Raw genomic sequence first — 18932 nt, forward strand, 5'->3', positions numbered from 1 at the left:
ACTTCATGTCAGCAAGGATTTTACCTTCCTTTGCATATCGTTTTGTATTAGATTCAGGCTGAGTACTCCATGGAGTCTACCTATGTATTTATTATTGATCGCTTCTTTTGTCCAAGGCAAGTTTTAAGTTGGAACTACACAGTAAGTCCCTTTAGAACAGTGGAGGTATGTTACTTATACTGGTTTCCTGATGGTCCGGGACCCACTGCATAACAGGAGCTTTGTACAGAGTGGCTGAAGAGAACTTGGCTTCTGATAGGTTTGATTTCCTGCTCTGCCGCTCACAGCATATGAGATCTCACTGGGTTCTTCCATTACATGACATAATGTATTTTTAAAGAACCCCCAGTCCCAGCACATAGTATGAGCTTAATAGTTGTGTAATATTATCATCGTCTATAGCTTCAAGATTACGTGAAACAGTGAAAACAATTTTATTCCATTATACCACTCCTATAAGTAGGTCATGTTATTTTTACAAAATGGGACCAAAATACTGTACCTGACAAAATTAACAACACACTAATTTTAGTGGGTATTCAAGAGAATACTACCCACAGAAGTGATAGAAGAAGGAAATGCTTTTTAGATAACCTGACAAGTTCACTGGAGTTACAGAGGACCCCAACTCAGACTGTTAGCAATGAAAACAATCCTGCCTATTTGCAATTTTCAAAGGACTTCCCCACTTTACAAAGCCTCATTATTTGATGGCGGACAAGATCTGAATTCTTTAGGAAATATCTATAATGTCCTTGGTGCACAGGCGATTTTCTTGGTGTCCTTGATTACTGGAAACAAGGGCATTCTGTTTGGGCCCAGGTTGCCGGTGCAACTTCAGATCGAATCTGCTTTTCTCCTCTCAGTCTCAATCCTTCCTCAGAAAGTAAGAACCATGGAATGATTAAGAATATGGTCTCTGGGGGCGCCTGGGTGGCGCAGTCGTTAAGCGTCTGCCTTTGGCTCAGGGCGTGATCCCGGCATTCTGGGATCGAGCCCCACATCAGGCTTCTCCGCTAGGAGCCTGCGTCTTCCTCTTCCACTCCCCCTGCTTGTGTTCCCTCTCTCGCTGGCTGTCTCTCTGTCAAATAAATAAATAAAATCTTAAAAAAAAAAAAAAAGAATATGGTCTCTGAAATGATTTTGGGTCCCCCTGGGATCTCAGCAGGCTCTGGGACCAAAAGCTTATAGTCAGTTTTTAATTTGGATTTCACACAACCATGTGAAGTAGATAAGTATTATTTCACCCTCTTGGAATGACGGGCTCAAAGGGATGAAGTAATTTCTGTAAGACAATACAGCTCGGATGCAGAAAGGCTGGGATTTGAACCCAGGTTGGTCTCACACCAAAAGCTAGCTTATAACTGTTATGCAAGGTGCCTCCCCTAATACCTGGGGCGGGGGGAATCACCAGCTGGTTGACATCGGACAAGCCATTAAGTCTCCCAGAGCTTTCTTATTTGCAAAACTTAGGTAATATTTTACAGGGTTTTTGTGGGAACAAATTTAGGTAACTTTTATACGTAAGGGTTTGTATCTGCTAGTGGGCAGCTACTGAGGTTTGCGGGGGAGTTTTGAGGAGAGAGATCTTAGGTAGTCAAATCCTGCTCACACTCCCCTGTGGCACCAAGGATCACAGAGCCACAGGGCACCGTGCAGTGATGGAGAGCAAGTGTGTGTCTAGCACCTAGCTCAGTGCTTGGCCCAGATAAGGTGCTCCTTAAATGTTTGCTGCATGAGCTGATTTAGCATCTGTGCTTGTCGCTGGGGATGCAGAGGCAGCAGGACAAACAGCTCCTCACCTCGAGAAACTCAGTCCTAAACATAAGGAGACAGACGAGTGAACAGAAAATAAGCCAGTATAATATGTGAGCGAGGAGTCGGGGAGGCTGTCGGCAAAGAACTCTGGGCCCTGAAACTCAGAGGATACGTGGGAGTCCACCATGGGAAGACAGGAACATGTACGGGGAACAGTCTGTTCGAAGGCAGTTGGACATGAGGCTGTTGTAAGAAGTACAAATTGTTCCGTGAGGAAGGAACATGCCTGGAGTGGTGAGGGGGCGGGGAGATGCAGTCCTCGCTCTGAACGCTGCGCGGAGGAACTGGGACTGCATCCTGCAGGTAACGCGTAGAGCCCCCAAAGGACCTGAATACAGGGAATGTCATGAGCACCTTTCTTTTGGAAAACTCACACAGGTGGGAAGTGTGCAGAATGGTTGGAATAGGAAGAGGGTGAATATACAAGTTAAAAAGTTAAAACAATAGAAAAGATGGTTAGCTATTGCAGCAGGGAGGGGGAGGAGGAAGTGGCTTTTAACTGTATTGAGGAGGTAGAATTAATTGGCCGTAAAGTCAGGTTGACTAGAGAGAAGGAAAGGAGGAATGCCGTCTAAGGTACCTGCTTCAGCCGAGCAAGTACGTGTGTGGTGGTTCCATCAATACCACTGGCCGGCTTGCGTCGAGTGCTTACTATTGTAGCTGGCGTGCTGCGTTGCTTGCATTCTGCCGTTTCATCCTCCTATCAGTCTGCAAAGTGATCATTAGCTCCATTCTACGGATGGAGAAGGTGAGGTTCAGAGCAATTAAGAAACTTGCCTGATACTTCATATGGAGTAAATGGAAGTGGGATTTGAACTCAGTATCTGTCTCCCAAGCACTTGCCATCAGTCATGCAGCCTGCATGGCTGCTTCTTGTGCTGAGGGACCAGGAAGAGAAGGTTGGGAGGGGGAAGGGAGAAGATGGTGGTCGCACGGCATAAGTGTGTGTTCCCACATAAATCCAACCCGGCAAGTTCTATGCTGAGTTTTGCTGCGTTGCTCTTGTCTGGGAGTGATGGTGAGTGGGGGCGGGGGGGGGGGGTTGGAGGGGCCAAGAAGGTGCTCCCTGTCAGCATCCTGCTGACATCAGGGTGCTCTCCTGCTTCCTCCAGAGTAGCTGTTGATAAAGGAGAGATTCAGGAGCAGGGTTCTTTGGGTCACGGTTTCCAGCTTTAGTGGGAATGCCCACAGAAAAAGGGGGCCCAGCATCTGAAGCTACAGGCAAGGAAGCCCAGGGCTCCAGGAAGGTAGACACGCTCACATTTCTTGGTGAAGGACGTTACCCGCACAGTCTCCTTTAAATGCTGAACTCAGAGCAAATAAACGTGCTGCCACAGCAACCAATAAACAAATATTGGTGGAATGGATGTAAATGAAATATAAGCAATGAGCTGCTAGTTGGCTCTCCTGAACTGGCATCGGGGTCAGTGCAAGAGTGTGTGTGAATCCCGAGGTGAGGCAGCACCATTTCAGAGGCTCCAAGCAGCCCTTTCCCCGTCCCTGTCCTTTCAGCTACAGGGCCCTGCAGGCAGCTCTTTATTCAAAGAAGGGCCCACTTAAAGCCTCCTTAGTCATTCTGCCCCGAAGGACGGTCAGTCTTTTGGCTCCTCTCTTGTGAACACTTTTCTAGGGTAGGGCAGGGGAGAATACAGCGTCTGTCAGCAGGGAGAGGAAGGAAATCTGACTTGGAAATGCAGGAAAAGACAAACTAACCAGGGTTAACCATTATGCTACTTTTATGCAATTCCATACAGGTTGCTCAGTAAATTAGGAGCTGGTAGACATTTATTTCACAAATTTGTTCATCATTCTTTGCCATAACTTAAGCTAACCAGAGAAAGAGAGAAAAAACCGTGTCTGGAGCCATGATTTCTCAGTGTCCTTCTGTGCTTAACCTTCAGCACAGTTGGGAGGGTTGTTTATGACTCTACCATTGAGACCCTGACATCTTGGAAGGTGTACTGTTGTTAAATGGGCACATTAGTACTTTTGCTTTCTCACCTTTTGGCATGCGTTTGTGTGTGTGGAGGGGTATCGGGCAGGGTGGGGAGTGGAGAGGGTCTAGAATTAATGGGCATTGCCCAAGAAAATGAATTCTTTGACTGTTTAATAACCACGATCTACCTGGAAGTAAAAATAACTGTGGAGTAGAAAATCTTATTATTATGCATATAATAATCACTGTCTGGGTCCTGCAATGACCAGACTGCCGGCTGTGTCCATGTGGCTACTGATTTTTCTATTTCCCCTGCAAAAATGCCAAGCTTTGAGAATGATGGGGGGGTTCCCTCACCTTGTTATTTTTACTAACCACACCAGCCACAGCAAGCCACCAATCCGAGGAGACAGGCAAAGAGTCTGAATCTTTCCGTGGTATTTCTAGGAGCTAGGACACAGGGAACGAACCAGATTATCATCAGGCCGCACTTGCCCCTCCCCCAATCCTTTTTAATTGGGCAAAGTATTTATTTTAAAATCTAGCAAATAAGATACAAATTAGACACCCATCAACAATATCTATAAAAAGAATCATCCAAAAAAAAAAATCAGTATTTCTGTCCAAAGTTTACAGAGAATTAAATCAGCTTCCTTTCCTACGAGTTGTTTTTCTGTAAACTGGGCAGCAGTAACTACGGGTGAAACCACCATGCCCACCACCCTGGGATTAAAGGTTAAACAACCTTCTGCAGCCTTTGGTTATGTTTTTATCATCAGTTGAGCTTTTCTTCTCTCCAAAGGCCCGTAGAAATGGTTGGCAGTTCTCAATCATCAAATCAAAGCCCTTCGTCGCCATCGTTTCTTCCGTGTAATGCAAGATGTGCTGCTGTGAGTAATTCGATCAGTCCCGTCATTTCCATAATTAGAACGAGAGCAGTCTTCCTGAAGTATGTGCTCCTGCCATGGCGTGAAGTCACACAAAAGTGAGCGCACAAAGCCCTTATGTTGTATGGTCTTAAAATAGCAGCTATTTTTAAACATAAATTTATTTACTTACTTACTTACCTCTAGCAGCTTGTCCCCCACCCAGCTAGACCTGTTTACAACTCGGCTCTCCATTTGGCTTATCTATCGATGACGAATGAAATGCAAGTCAGAGCATTTCACTTTAAAGGCATTATTTCTCTAATGGGTGTGTCACGGATACCCACTCACGTGGGGCTTATCCCAACGCTCCTGGGTTTCTCAAGGGCGGGGGGCGGGGGGGGCAACACTTCAATTCATTGAATATTCTCGATTCTTATTATTTATATGCCTGTAGAGCTTGACGCACGTGATCACCTCGGTGTGGTAAAAGATTGTAGGGACCCCAACTCTCATTTAGAAAAGGGGGAACACGTGCTGTGGGCGCGCTTAGCTGAGGCTTAGATAATGCTATGCTCTGAGGCAAGACTAGGAGCTCAGACCACATCAAATCTTTTTCTCATTCCACTGTTTTCTGGTGGTTTCCGGGCGCTGGTCTCTGTCCTCTCAATCATCCTCCACACGCGGTTAGAATAAAGTTCCTTAAACGCTTTCATGGTGTTATTCCTTATTTTCCAGCTTATAAAATTCAGACATCTCCTCCTTCCCAATTACTGTCTCCATGCCACAGCAGCCTTGTTTTACTTTAGTGCCTTTGAATTGGCCGAATTAAGTCTCGTCACTGCTCTGGCAACTTCTTTCTCCCCTCGGCCAGCACGAGCCCCAAGATGGTAATGGAAACGCCCCTCTCCAGGCGGCCTTTCCTTGTGATTTGAGTTCACGCGGTTCTGAACACCCTATCAGTACCTACTCATTTAAACATCTGACAAGTAGTTATCTATTTGCAACAACATAAAGAGAAATTTTTAAGACTCTTCCATAAGCCAACCACCCTAACACAACTTTAAAACGTGCTTCATATTTCCTTCCAGTTCTTTCTTACCTGCATGTAAACTCTTACATGGTTGTCATGTATAGAGCTTGTATGATTTTTTCATTCAACATTATTATTTTTTTAATCTTAATGAATTTATTTATTTTTGCAAGAGAGAGAGAGTGAGTGAGCACTGGCGGTGGGGAGGGGGGTGCAGAGGGAGAAGCAGACTCCCCACTGAGCAGGGAGCCTGATGCAGGACTCCATCCTGGAACCCTGAGATCCTGACCACCCAGGTGCCCTCATTCAACATCGTTTTATGACTATTTTTCCAGGTCACTGCATTACAGTGGTAGTGTGGTACTGTATCTATGGGCAGCGAGTGATGGTAGAGACAGAGTAGGATATGTAGCCAACCCCTATGTAACCTTGGGCAAGGCAAATAAACCCTATGAGCCTCAGTTTGTTCATCTGTGAAATGGGGGATACGATGTATGTAAGGTGTCTGTCATTTGGTAAACACAGGTGCTGTGATTTATTACCTAGTTTGAGCCATAGGAGCTTGCTTCTATGGTTTGTTGCTTTGAAAATTTTCATGGCGTTTTCACGGGCAGTTCCCAGAAAACCGAAGTGCTTCTAAAGGTGGAGCTTTGATTTGTTTGGCATCACTTCCTAGGTCTTTTTGTTGATAGACAGTGGTCCGCCTCAATGGACTCTTAATCAGTGCTACGGCTGACTGCATTTCATTCTAAATCATTGCGTTCTTCAAACTGAAACCTAGTCACTAAGTTTCTATGTACTAAGACTCCTAAGCTTAGTTGTAAGTGGCCAAAACAGGAAAAGCAGCTCTGGGAGATCGCTGTATTTTCACCATCATTCCTATGCCCTTCTAGCTGAGAAAGTTCGTTTAACCAGTTCTGCATGTTGTTCCCACCTCAGTATCTTGGCGCAAAAATCTAGGCCACCTTGGGCAAGCAGACAAAGCTGAGTTTTTGTCTGAAAGGGTTGTGTGCCTTGCTGGGTGTATGTTGCTCAGAGCATTCTAATTTATTTATGGGACTCAGGAGTCGGGTGAAGGGAGTGGAAGGTAGCCTGGCGGTCTGATCTAAGTGAAGGCACTTATTTTTAACGTGATCCTGGGGCTGGGGAGCAGAGTGGGGTGGGGGCTCCCTCACTTATTCTCCTTATTTACATTTTGCTTCCTGATGGCCAATCACCAATTAGTTAGCTTGACCCCTCCCATTCCTGAGAAAGGTACACCTGCTTAAAGCTAAATTTTCATGACAAGTTTAGGAGATTCAGGTTTGAGTTCTGTTAAGGAATGGCTTGTGTACCCACGTATTCTTGTAAATTCTTTTTCTTAAAGTATTAACCTGTCATTTTAGAGCTAAGCTTCCCCCCCGCCCCCCATTTACAAAATAAGGACTAATCACAGCACTCCATGTATTTCATGGACCCTGCTGAGGAGAAAAGTGCTTTTTATACATTCTGGTGTTTTGTTTCAGGTGTATACATATCTTAAAAACTACGTGCAATTTTTCATGGTCTCCGTTTTCTGTGCAGTAGTAAAACTCCTGTTCCCCAGCACATCTTGATGGCAGTTGCCCCAAAGATTCCTGTTTTGTCTTGTAAGCAGTATCAAGCTTAACGATGGTTAGTTGTTTGTAGTAATTCTTCATTTCAGTCTGGGCTTCTGATGTTTTAAGTGCAAAAAATAGTCTCTGTGCTCATTCTCTAGTCAAATGAGGAGGCTCATTTCTGATGATTGCTTAATCTTCATCCCCAAAGAATCTTTCCACCGTAAGAAAAAGTCAAAAGGCGTTCCACGCCAACTTGTCAGAGCACGTCTCCTTCGCTTTGCTCCTTTTCTTTTTCTTTTTTTTCTTTCACTCTTGAAATCTCCTGGCATGACTGAAGCCTGGGAAGCAGCAGGATTTGAGATGAAAGTGTTGCGGTTGTCAACATACCTTCTGTAGATGCATTTCTAGCCTCAGAGCGGTGTGGAGCCGGCACGCCGTCTGGTTTTCCCACCTTATTTTAGAGTCTCAAGTGCAGACTAATGGCACCATTTCACACAGTATTGCATCACATTGTACGAGAGCCGTTTCCTTCGGGGTAGAACTTCTATCGAACCTGTGAACAGCTGACCGTGCAAGAACAAGAGGAGAAGACATTTTGCTAGAACATGAGTCACTGAGCCTCTTGTTTTTAAAAAGTCAGTAGGAAATCCACCTCCTTTTTTTTTTTATCCTAATAGATCAAATTTCGGATAGAAATGAATTGGAAAGTTTTGTTTTTCTTTGTTTTAAGTGTAACTCCCATAAAGAGTTACCAAGTGGAATTTATTCTTTGTGTGAGAAGGATAAAGTCACTAGCAGAACAGTGAAGGGGGCAGAGATAGGTTTTGAACATGCTGTCTAGATTATTGAACCAAAGAACATAGTTTTCAGCATGTTCAGCAGACCAGTTGTAGGAACAAGAGGCGTATGCCATGGTGGTTAAGAGCACAGACTGGGCTTGAATTTAGACTCCGCTGACTGCTTATGTGACAGCAGGTAAGTTATTTCATCCCTCTTTGCCTCAGTTTCCTTATCTGTAGAATGAAGATAATACCACCACCACCACCACTAATACTTACCTCAGAGGATTATTACAATTAATGAGTTAATGTTTACAAAGTGCTTAGAATTGTCCCTCGGCACATATGATATGTCAGCTGCTACGATCACCACGGAAGTGGGATCTTTATATTATGAAGATTGAAAGATGGCTTTTCTGTAAATATGCTGGAAGTTCCTCTAGGTCTTGACTTCCTATCTTATGGTTTTAAGTTTATACCAATATTTCTTCTGTTTTACAACATGAAGGCCCAGTTCCACCTGAAAAGCTCAATACTAATCACTATCTAAATGCCTGAATTGGTAAGTAATATGCTGTATTGGGAAAGTAGTTTTCAAGACTCGCTTGAGGCTTAAAGTTAACTGATAAATTGGAGAACAAACAGGAATATTCAATAGTTAAAATACAGTATTTTTTTGTATCATGGTAAGTGTGGGTTGTAATTATATGCACACCAGTTTGTAACTGTCTATGTGTGTGACTATTTGGTCAGTCCTTGGCCTCCGAATTAGACTTTAAGCTCCATGAGGATAGGTCCCATGTTTTGCTTACCATTAAATGTCAGCAACCAGCGTCTGATACATAGCAGGCATTCAAAAGTCGTTATCAAACGCATGAATGCATGCATGGCTTGGTAAATAAAAAATGATACTTTGAAAGTCATTGTGTTTCTATAATAGACTTTTAAGAAATCCACATGTAGCTCCTAGGGTTCTTCCTACAGTTCATATTTCTATTAAGAAAACAGAAGGCTGACAGAGAAAGTGAAGGACAGAGAAATTCATTAATTTAGCAAAGAGGTGGGCTTGAGGATGAACTTCCAGTCTTCTGAGTGCCAGTCTGGGTCTGTCGCCACTAAGATGAAAAGGAGAATCCAGACGTGGCACCTTCTTTCCCTCCTTAATCTTCTCCTTTACCTCTCCCCTGTCATTGTTTCATGACTTGCAGCTTATAGACGCAGAAGGAAGACAGGAGAAACTCTCGAGACATTTGGGTAGTACTCTCCTTCTGGAGGGAAAGTAGACATCAAAGCACAGAATTGCTACATACCCATGACGCACAGTCCTGTCTCCCAGGGCCCAGGTCCTCGTGACAGTTCCTGACATACTGATAGAGGACACTGCTGGCCCCCAGGCGGGTGTCTCAAACATCAAAGTGTTGGTATCAGCAACGACAATTTAAAATGAATGTGGCATCTTGCTGAAAAATTACCATGCAGGCAAAGGGATAACTTTTTATTTAGCTCCTGAAAATACTGTACATAGAAAGACATTCTTAACCATCTGGAAACTATTTTGAGGAAATTAAAGTTTTGGAGCTCAACTGTATCCATGATTCCCTCTTGCCTTTATTATTATTATTTCCCTGTTACCTTGCCCTTAAATCAGATCCTAAAACTTGTTTCCTATAAAATAGCTCCCAACAAATTTGTAAGTGAGACTCTTTGCCCTCTCTCGTCTTTGACTTTCAGACATTCTTCTGGTTTTGTTCCAAATTACGTGGACATATATGTATCACAGACATAAATCTTCTTTCTTTCTTTCTTTTTTTTCTTTCTTTGCTACTCTAAGCACATGTGGAGATGATTTAGTTTCTGAACGAAGATTCTTTGGACACCTACTTTTTAGAAAATCCAAATCCTATGGAATCAGAGAGAGGTTTTTCTGTCTCCTTAAAGTGTAAACCAGAAGCATAATGAAATAACATTTTAAAAAAATCAAATTAGGCCAATAAAGCAATACTTTGTATCACTGAGATGAGAATTTAGTGTTAGACAATTTACAGTCATTACTGTTATGCCATGCACAACTATACCCCGTTTGGTTATGTCAGATGGAGATGTAATCATCTGTTGGACTTGTTGGCTCTCTTGTTTCAGTTCAGCCTCCCTGCTGGATTAAGTTTCCATAAAACCATGATTAACTAAAATGCTTCAGGAATGAGGACTTGCGTTTCGTTTAATTTTTTGGTTAGCTGAAGTTTAACCAGAAGACTCTTGGCTTTAGTCTTGGCGTAAAACTGTTCTAAAATCGTTTCATTTTCTTGCATCAAAAGGCTAGCATAGTGCGAGTCTGTCATTGGTAGTTAAGAACATTACAAGTCCTTTGGGGTCATTTTCTGACTATTAGAAAATGTTACAGATGGAGGGAGAGTTGAGAGGTTGAAGTAAATATGGAAACTAGTTGGAAATTAGACTTCTGGCATCAAATAGGCAGTTGCCTCTATTTTTAGAAGGTGGATGATAAACTAACACTTATTGAGCACCTACTATTTGCCAGGCCTGAGACTCTGCACTTGAAGAGCCCAATCCTGGTGGAGGAGAAGGGGATATGTTTACGAACAATGACTGCACAGTGTAGTAAGTGCTTAAGAAGGTATGCAGCAGGTGCTGTGGTGGCTCAGAGCAGGGGACTACCAATGGCCTGAGGAGGTCAAAGACCTCACCGTGGGGCAGATGATGGCCTGGGTCTTGACACGTCATAGGAGCTAAGTGGAGAAGAGGAGGTAGGGCATCCTCCACGGGAGCAGAACTTGAAATACACAGAGATGTGAACCAGAGTTATCTGTCCTGGGACAAGGTGTGTATGCCCGTGTGTCAGGGCAGGGAGAGACTGCTGGCAGATGAGTCTGGACAGCAGGCTGGGGCAGACTATAAAGGGCCATTTATAGAGTTCAAGTGCTATTTCATAAGTAACATTTAACAATGGAGTTAAACAGTCTGATTTGTGTTTCAGAAAGATACTCTGGCAGTGGTAGGAAGGATGCATTAGAAGGAGGAAGGGACCATTTTTGATAAACTAGTATTTCAAAAAACTGTTTACTGTTTTAGTGTTTTATTGATCTGAATTAGAGTTTGAAACATTATTTTACCTTTAAGTAGGAAACCCTTTCTGTTTTCTTCTCCCGCATACGTTCTGTATTATTATTATCTTCACTTTGAATATTGGGAAACTGAGGCTCAATGACCATGTCACTTCCCCAAGGTTCTGAATGGAATCCATTGAGAAACTGACTGAAAGCCAGGTCTCAAAGTTTCTTCCAGCAATTGCTAGACCACACTCCCCACTATTACAGCATATTTATGATATAATTAACTTTCGGAAAGCCATATGGCTTTTGTTACAAAGACTAAAGGAATGTGCTTTTCATAACGAATGGCATATGGCCTCCAATAGCTCTTTGCTTGCATGTTTTAACAAAATGAACATGTACATAAATTAGATGCCTCAGGTCAGTTAGCAAACTGAGGTTGATTTTCTTCTGCTCTCCCTAATTACAACTGCACTTCTGACGAATATCAAGGAGTTTTTTGGCAGTCTGTGGGTGTAAACATACATAGCGTGGCTTAGATAATCCTTTTCTCCTATGGCGTTGCCCTTTTAAAGAGTCAGTGTTTGTCTTTTATTCACAGAGGAGTGTGCTGCTCGCAGAAACGGGCATTTCTGATGAAGCCTCATGCTTTCGGAATGGGGGGAACACTCGTTCATTTAAATGAGACAATAGGCAGAAGGAACAACCAAATATGAACCACTGAGCTGAAAGCTGACATTTACCTTTGGCCATTTAAGTGACGTAGGGCTGGTAGATAACATGATAGACGCTCACATGCTGAACTAATTTAATAGCAGTTAATCGTGAGGGCTCACACTTAATCTCTCAGTTGTTGAGAAGCCTTTCTATTTTAAGTAACATGCCTCAAAGTTCTGCTCTCTTAGTTCACACTGTGTCTCATCCTGTTGTTTTAGCAGGTTTTCTGGTAGAGTCTGAGAATGAGCTCCTTGCAACTTTCACATTATCATATTACAATATTCATTACTGATTATTTGTACTCAAGGTCAATGACATTATCTCATTGGAATTCCCTGGACTCTGAATTCATAAGATAGTCCAAAATGCTCTTGTCTGTAATGGAAAAATACAGTACAATTACTGTAAGTCAGTTGGTTCATAAAGGATCTGCGTTTTAAAGGGAGCTACTCATCATATTGGCAAATCGCTTGCTTTTTCTTTTAAATGCGTGTGTTTATGTTATAGTAATAATACAATTTTTTGTTAATTAAGTGGAAAGTATATCAACAAAGGAAATTTAAAATATAAGCGTTTCTTAAGGAACTGAAGCAAATAAGTAAAAATACATTTTAATTAATATTAAAATATTTAAACCTTTCTATTCAAAAGTTTAATTTCCTAAGAGCAAACCCCACATAGTTTAGGATAATTTTTTCATGACGAATAAACCAAATGTCTTCAATAAAAATTAAATTTTAGGTCTCTCTTTTTCCCATCTAAAATGACTCGTTCAAATCCTGTTCATACAAAAGGAAAGTGTTTGTTAACTTGTGTTCTAATTCCTCTTATATTTACTATAATCTGTATTCCTTTTTTGGACAAGTCATAGCTTCTCCTTTCATAAAATAATATCTTCCATTATGTTATAATTATAAACTGTGGACTCATAGGATCGATGAGTCATCGGGCTGGATAGAATAAGCCTTCAGCAGTCATCTCTGCCTCTGGGGCATCGCTACACCATGAATTGAATAACAAGGTGAGTAAGAGACACCTTTAGCCAGAAATATGGCTTTGGCTAGATGAAGAAAAAAGGTGAACCTGGGAACACTTTTCCTCTTTAGCAAAAATACTTCTTCTTTCATTCCTCTTTTTTTTTTTCCAAAGTGTACTCACCCCAAACTGATATTATTAGATTAATAACCCCACCAAAAATCTTATTGTGTGTGAAAGTGTGGAATCATTTAGACTTACTTCATATTTGAGAATTGAATACTAGGATCTTTAAGACTCCAGATAGCGGTGTTTAAGAATGAAAGATCCTGCTCTATTTAACCATCATTTATTACAGGACTACAAACTATAAAAAAAAAAACAGTACGAAGGCACAAGATTTGTAAACAAATTGTTGCTACATAATCTGTAGGAAGCTGAAAAACAATTTGGAAGAGAAAGTAATTAGGGTAACATTTATGTACTAACAAAAGTCAACTAGAAGTTGGGAGAAAAATGTTATCTTCTTAACTGTCATGATTCACTCATGTTAAGACCATTCCCATCTTACTTAGAGGCTCTGGAGCAGGTGAAGATAGTTGTATTAGAAAACGTGCTTCAAGACACTGAGCCAGTATGGCTGTCTGTGTGGAGAAGCTCAAGACTGAACAAACATGGACCCAAAACAAGAGTACCTGGTGTCTCTTGCTTAGACCCATGGTGCTGACAGGATGGGCAAGTGTCGTAGTGCCAGGAAGCTCCATAGCCACCGACGAGATCAGATGTGGCATGATAAACAGTACAAGAAAGCCCACTTGGGCACAGCCCTGAAGGCCAACCCTTTTGGAGGTGCTTCCCTTGCAAAGGGAATTGTGCTGGGAAAAGTAGGGCCTGAAGCCAAACAGCCAAATTCTGCCCTCAGGAAGTATGTCAGGCTCTAACTGATCAAAAATGGCAAACAACAACAACAACAACAACAACAACAAAACCCACAGCCTTTGTACCCAATGATGGTTGTTTGAATTTTATTGAGGAAAATGTTGAAGTTCTGGTTGCTGGATTTGGTCACAAAGGTCATGCTGTCAGTGACATTCCTGGAGTTCACTGTGAGGTTGTCAAACTAGCCAATGTGTCTCTTTTGACCTTTTATAAAGGCAAGAAGGAAGCCCAAGATCATAAATTTTGATGGTGAAGACATGACAGTAATACATTTTCATATGCTCCCCCCACCCCATGAGAGACCTGGCTCATTAGAATTACTTTGAATACTTGGGTTAATTTGAATTTTATATTCTAAAAAGGTTATGATATGCAAAGATGGAAACCACTTGTTTCTCCAGATTTTCAAATCCTGTGCCAAATTATGTTAACAAACAAATGTGGTTATAATACAAATGGGGGAAATGGCAAGACCAACCACAGCTGCCTTTAAAGGAACATGATCTTGTCCCTTGAAGATTTGTTTTGTTTTGCTGAGGACTGTATTGGTTCTGAATATTTTACGGTGGTCTTTTTTTTTTTTTTTTAAGATTTTATTTATTCATGTGACAGAGAGCCAGCCAGCGAGAGAGGGAACACAAGCAGGGGGAGTGGGAGAGGAAGAAGCAGGCTCACAGCAGAGGAGCCCGATGTGGGACTCGATCCCATAACGCCGGGATCACGCCCTGAGCCGAAGGCAGACGCCCAACCGCTGTGCCACCCAGGCGCCCCTTTACGGTGGTCTTAGTATGAATTTTTTGAAGGTTGGGCATGCAGAGAGCCAAGCTGAGGTTGGGAAGATAGAGGAAAGGTGAAGGGGAGGAGGAGAGAAGCCAGGGAAGGAGGTGTGACTCTGGAGAGCCACAGAGGGTAAAGGAGGTGAGTGGAAATTCCCGGGTGTTGGGGTGATTGAAGGATTCTTAAGAGCAAGAAGGTTTAATATTTCATGAGATTGTTTCTCTTTCTGCAGTCATAAACTATCCGAACTCCTCAGCCTTTAGTAAAGTCTGTCCTAAGCATTCGTGCTTTGTGGGCTTCCTTTTGTTTTTGGATTGAAAGTAATGGGAAAGACCTCATTCCATGTAGGGTAGGATAGGGTGAGCACAAACAGGAAGAGCCATAACAAGAACAAATTAGGTAGAAGCAGGCGTCCAGAGGCAAGGCAGCCTTGCAGACATGCCAGCAACACTTTTCTTCATCCCCCCAAATGCATAGAACTTTTGGAGAGGACTTTAGTCTTCTACAGCCCATGGGGTGTTTGAATCAAGGAGGAAGTAGATTCCAGCTGATATTTGGGTTACATTAATACAGCCTGAAATTATAATAATTTATTAAGGGAGGAAGTGGAGGTGGAAAATTTTGAGCTCTTGGGCTTCAATTTCTATCATAGTCTTACTTATCTGTAGCCCATGATGCTGTTGGCATTCTCTTCTACAAACGTACCAGGCATTTAGCATTTATTTTGACTTTTAAAGTCAAGTTTGAGCTAGTCAGTTATGCATCTGGTAAACCAAAAGATATTGCTGAAATCTGTGGCAACTGTTTTGAAACTATTTTGTGCATTTGCATTTATTGGAAGTGTAATTATAGGTTGCCTTGCTTTGCAGCATTCCCCATGGCACGCAGGGGAATTTGTTTGTATGTGGAACTCTTTAGAGGAAATAGTGTTGTTGTATGAGGCTTGAAGACGGGTATCTACATGTTTGAAGATGCCCACATTTTTTTGGCTTATCATCACTTGTAAATAATGGCCATGGGGCATAGTGAAAAAGTATCAATGACCCATTGCTTGAACTTCCCTTTTAAAAGGGCAAATTTCACAGCTTTCTAACATGAAGATGAATCTAAAGTTTAACTTGTTTGTGTTAAAGTTGTTGTCTACAGACCTCCATTATGCTGCATTGTTAGAGGCAAAACTGTAGATAATTGGGAGAGAGAGAGAGAAAGAGAGATGGGCAGATGAAGAAAAGCAGAGATGTTTCAAGTTATGGCATGGGTAACATGCCTAATTCCTTTCTTGGGGAAGTCTCTCGTGCTGTTTTTAACAGATATGCCTTGCTTTGAGATAACTTGTGGCCTAATAGGGTCTTCAAGGAAAATTTATGTGATGGAGCAACTCCTATATGGTATATCTCAATATTTGAGAACCTTCCAGAAAACACTGAAGTATACAAGCAGAACAAGTGCCTTGACTGCTTATCTACATTTAGCCATAACTATGCTATTCTAATGGTTATGGGAAAGGATGAGGGCCAGCTTCTTGTCTGACTTTGAATCTAGTCGCGTCCTTACATGCTATGAAGCTTCAGGGCAAAGGTTAATTTTCCCAAGATTCATAGAACCTACTGTTTAGTGATACAGAATTATATTTCTGCTTAAAAAAAGAGGACATAGTTGAACTGATTTTATGAGTCTAAAATAGAAGTCAAATATTAAGTGATTTTAATCCAAACAAAATATAACTCATAAAAATCTGAAGATTGTTATTAAATTTGAAAACTATATCTCCTGTTGCTTTTCTTTTTCTTTCCTTTTTTTTTTAAGATTTTTATTTTATTTATTTGTCAGAGAGAGAGCGAGAGAGCATAAGCCAGGGGGGAGCGGCAGGCAGAGGGAGAAGCAGGGAGAGGGAGAAGCAGGGAGAGGGAGAAGAAGGCACCCTGTTGAGCAAGGAGCCTGATGTGGGACTCGATCCTAGGACTCTGGGATCATGACCTGAGCTGAAGGCAGATGCTAAATGGACTGAGCCACCCAGGCATCCCTCCCATTGCTTTTCAAGGTAATTCTAGGACTGCTTAGACCACATAAAGTCACCTTGTTCCAGAGTTTGGAGACCGCCTCACTGTGTGACTTCTAAGATCCTAAGTATGTTCTCAAAATTCTATTCCCATCTCATGTTCTCCACCTTTCATTAATAGAGGCGTGCACGTGTGTGTGTGTGTGTGTGCGCACACGCACTGTTTTATTCTTGCCCGTACTGAACTTCATCTTCCTAAATTGGGCCTATTTCCTATCAGCATTTGGGAACATTTTCATTTCTGCCAGCTTATTATTTATTCCTCCCAGACTGTCAACATTCACAAAATAGCAAGTGTACCCTGTACAAATGTAATCCTTTGTGATGGTGATGAGAGTGCAATAAGCGAATCCTATAGCATGACACTGGTGCCTGCCTGTCCTCTAGGGTGATATGGGTCTGTTAATCATCACTCTGTGGGCACAGTTGTTTAACCAGTTTATAGATTATTTATTCAAGAAATATTTACTGAGTGCTCCCTCTGAGCCAGGTTTCATGCTGGGTGGTGGAAAGGATGAATGATACTGTTCCTGAACTTCAAGCACCTCAACAGGACAAAAGGCATGGCAATGAAGAGCTGGTATGAAGTGTGATCATGCCAGAGGTATACATTAGGCAAGGGACTAAAATCCTGCCTGGCATTTTCTGAAAGAATAAACCAAAGAGTAAACTGGTGCAGCCACTGTGGAAAACAATATGGAGGTTCCTCAAAAAATTAAAAAGAGAAATACCATATGATCCAGTACTTCAACTAGGTATTTACCCCCAAAAGTGAAAATACTAATTTGAAAAGATACATGCACCCCTATGTTCATTGCAGCATTATTTACAATAGTCAAGATATGGAAGCAACCTAAGTGCCCATTTATAGGTGAATGGATAAAGAAGATATGGTGTAGATATACACACACATATGTGCAATGGAATAATATATATTATTGCAAATGGAATATATATAAAATGGAATATTATGCAGCCATGTAAAAGAAAGGATGGGCTCTTGCCCTTTGTGATAACATGGATGGACCCAAGGGGTATAATGCTAAGTGAAATAAGTCAGACTGAGAAAGACAAATACCATATGATTTCACTCATATGTGGAATATAAAAAACAAAATAAATGAACAAACAAACAAGAAACAGAATTAGACCTATAAATACAGAGAACAAACTGAGGGTTGGCAGAGGGAAAGGGGAGGATGGGCAAAATGGGTAAAGGGGAGAGAGAGATACAGGCTTCTATGTGTAGAATGATTAAGTCATGGGAATAAGAGGTACAGCATAGGACTTTAGTCAATGATATTGTAATTGTGTTGTGTGGTGACAGATGGTAGCTACGTTTGTGGTGAGCATAACATTACATATAGAGATGTTGTATCACTATGTTGTACACCTGAAACTAATGTAACATTGTGTGTCAACTATACTCCAATAAAAAAAAGTTAAAAAAAAAGAATAAACTGGGGAGAGTAAGAAACTTCTGTATTTGTTCAAAATGTATTCAGTTTATTCTGTAAATTTTAGAAATATTTCATCGAATTACCAAGGAAATCCTTTCAGAATGTTGACCATAATTGCAATGAAATTTTAACTTTATAAATTCAATATTCTTATCTAGAACCATGGCATATCTCTCACTTTATGCCCATATATTTAAAAAAAATGATTTTTAAGTATTTTGGTTTTTGTTGTTCTTGAGAATAGGACTCTTTTCATACTTTATAAATGTTTCTGTCTGTGTATGTGTGTGTGTGTATGTTTGTGTTTCCAAGAAAGCTATGGGTCTTGATTCATTGTTTATACTATTTTTTCGGTTGCCTCAATGTTTTCTAAATCAAAGTCATTAAGTGTGGATAATAATTTAATCCCTTTTAAAGAATGTGCTATTTGTGAATTTCATCATACTTTCTTTTTGAATATTGTAATATAAAACACTTGACATTAGTCACATTCCCTTGCATTTCCAACACCTACAGTCCAGCTTCCCAGGATGCCAGCAGGCTTACATTTCAGCAGGAAGTAGATACAGGAAGTTTTGTACCTACTCACATCTTATGGAAATGCAACTTTCTCCTTTTCCAAGATGTCCTCACTGCTTAGTGATATCATGGATATTTTTGCCATCTTACTTTTTTCTTAAAAAAAAAAATATATAATACACATAATTGGAAAATTGAAAAATTATTGAAACTAAGAATAGAAAGAAGAGTGAGAAAATATGGAGTGTAAAAATATGGAGGAACTCTTTCATGAGACCAGTTTATGACAGAGGTGATGTAATTCACAAATGCTTCATCAGGGATACATACGGATGTTAGCAGAATTATGTAATCTTGATCAACAGATATTACACATAGCTTGGTCCTATTGTACATTCTTTCC

At 41.2% G+C, this 18932-nt stretch overlaps 1 protein-coding gene across 1 annotated transcript; it reads left to right on the forward strand.

Moving 5' to 3' along the window:
• The first annotated feature begins 1120 nt into the window (after positions 1–1120).
• Positions 1121–14277, forward strand: LOC113257698 (40S ribosomal protein S23-like). The gene is given in 2 exon segments (XM_057318932.1): positions 1121–13734; positions 13737–14277. Coding segments are annotated over 2 exon segments (453 nt in total). The 5' UTR covers positions 1121–13506; the 3' UTR covers positions 13962–14277.
• Positions 14278–18932: the final 4655 nt, after the last annotated feature.

This window comes from Ursus arctos, unplaced genomic scaffold (genome assembly GCF_023065955.2).
Source record: "Ursus arctos isolate Adak ecotype North America unplaced genomic scaffold, UrsArc2.0 scaffold_26, whole genome shotgun sequence".
Classification (NCBI taxonomy): Eukaryota; Metazoa; Chordata; class Mammalia; order Carnivora; family Ursidae; genus Ursus; species Ursus arctos.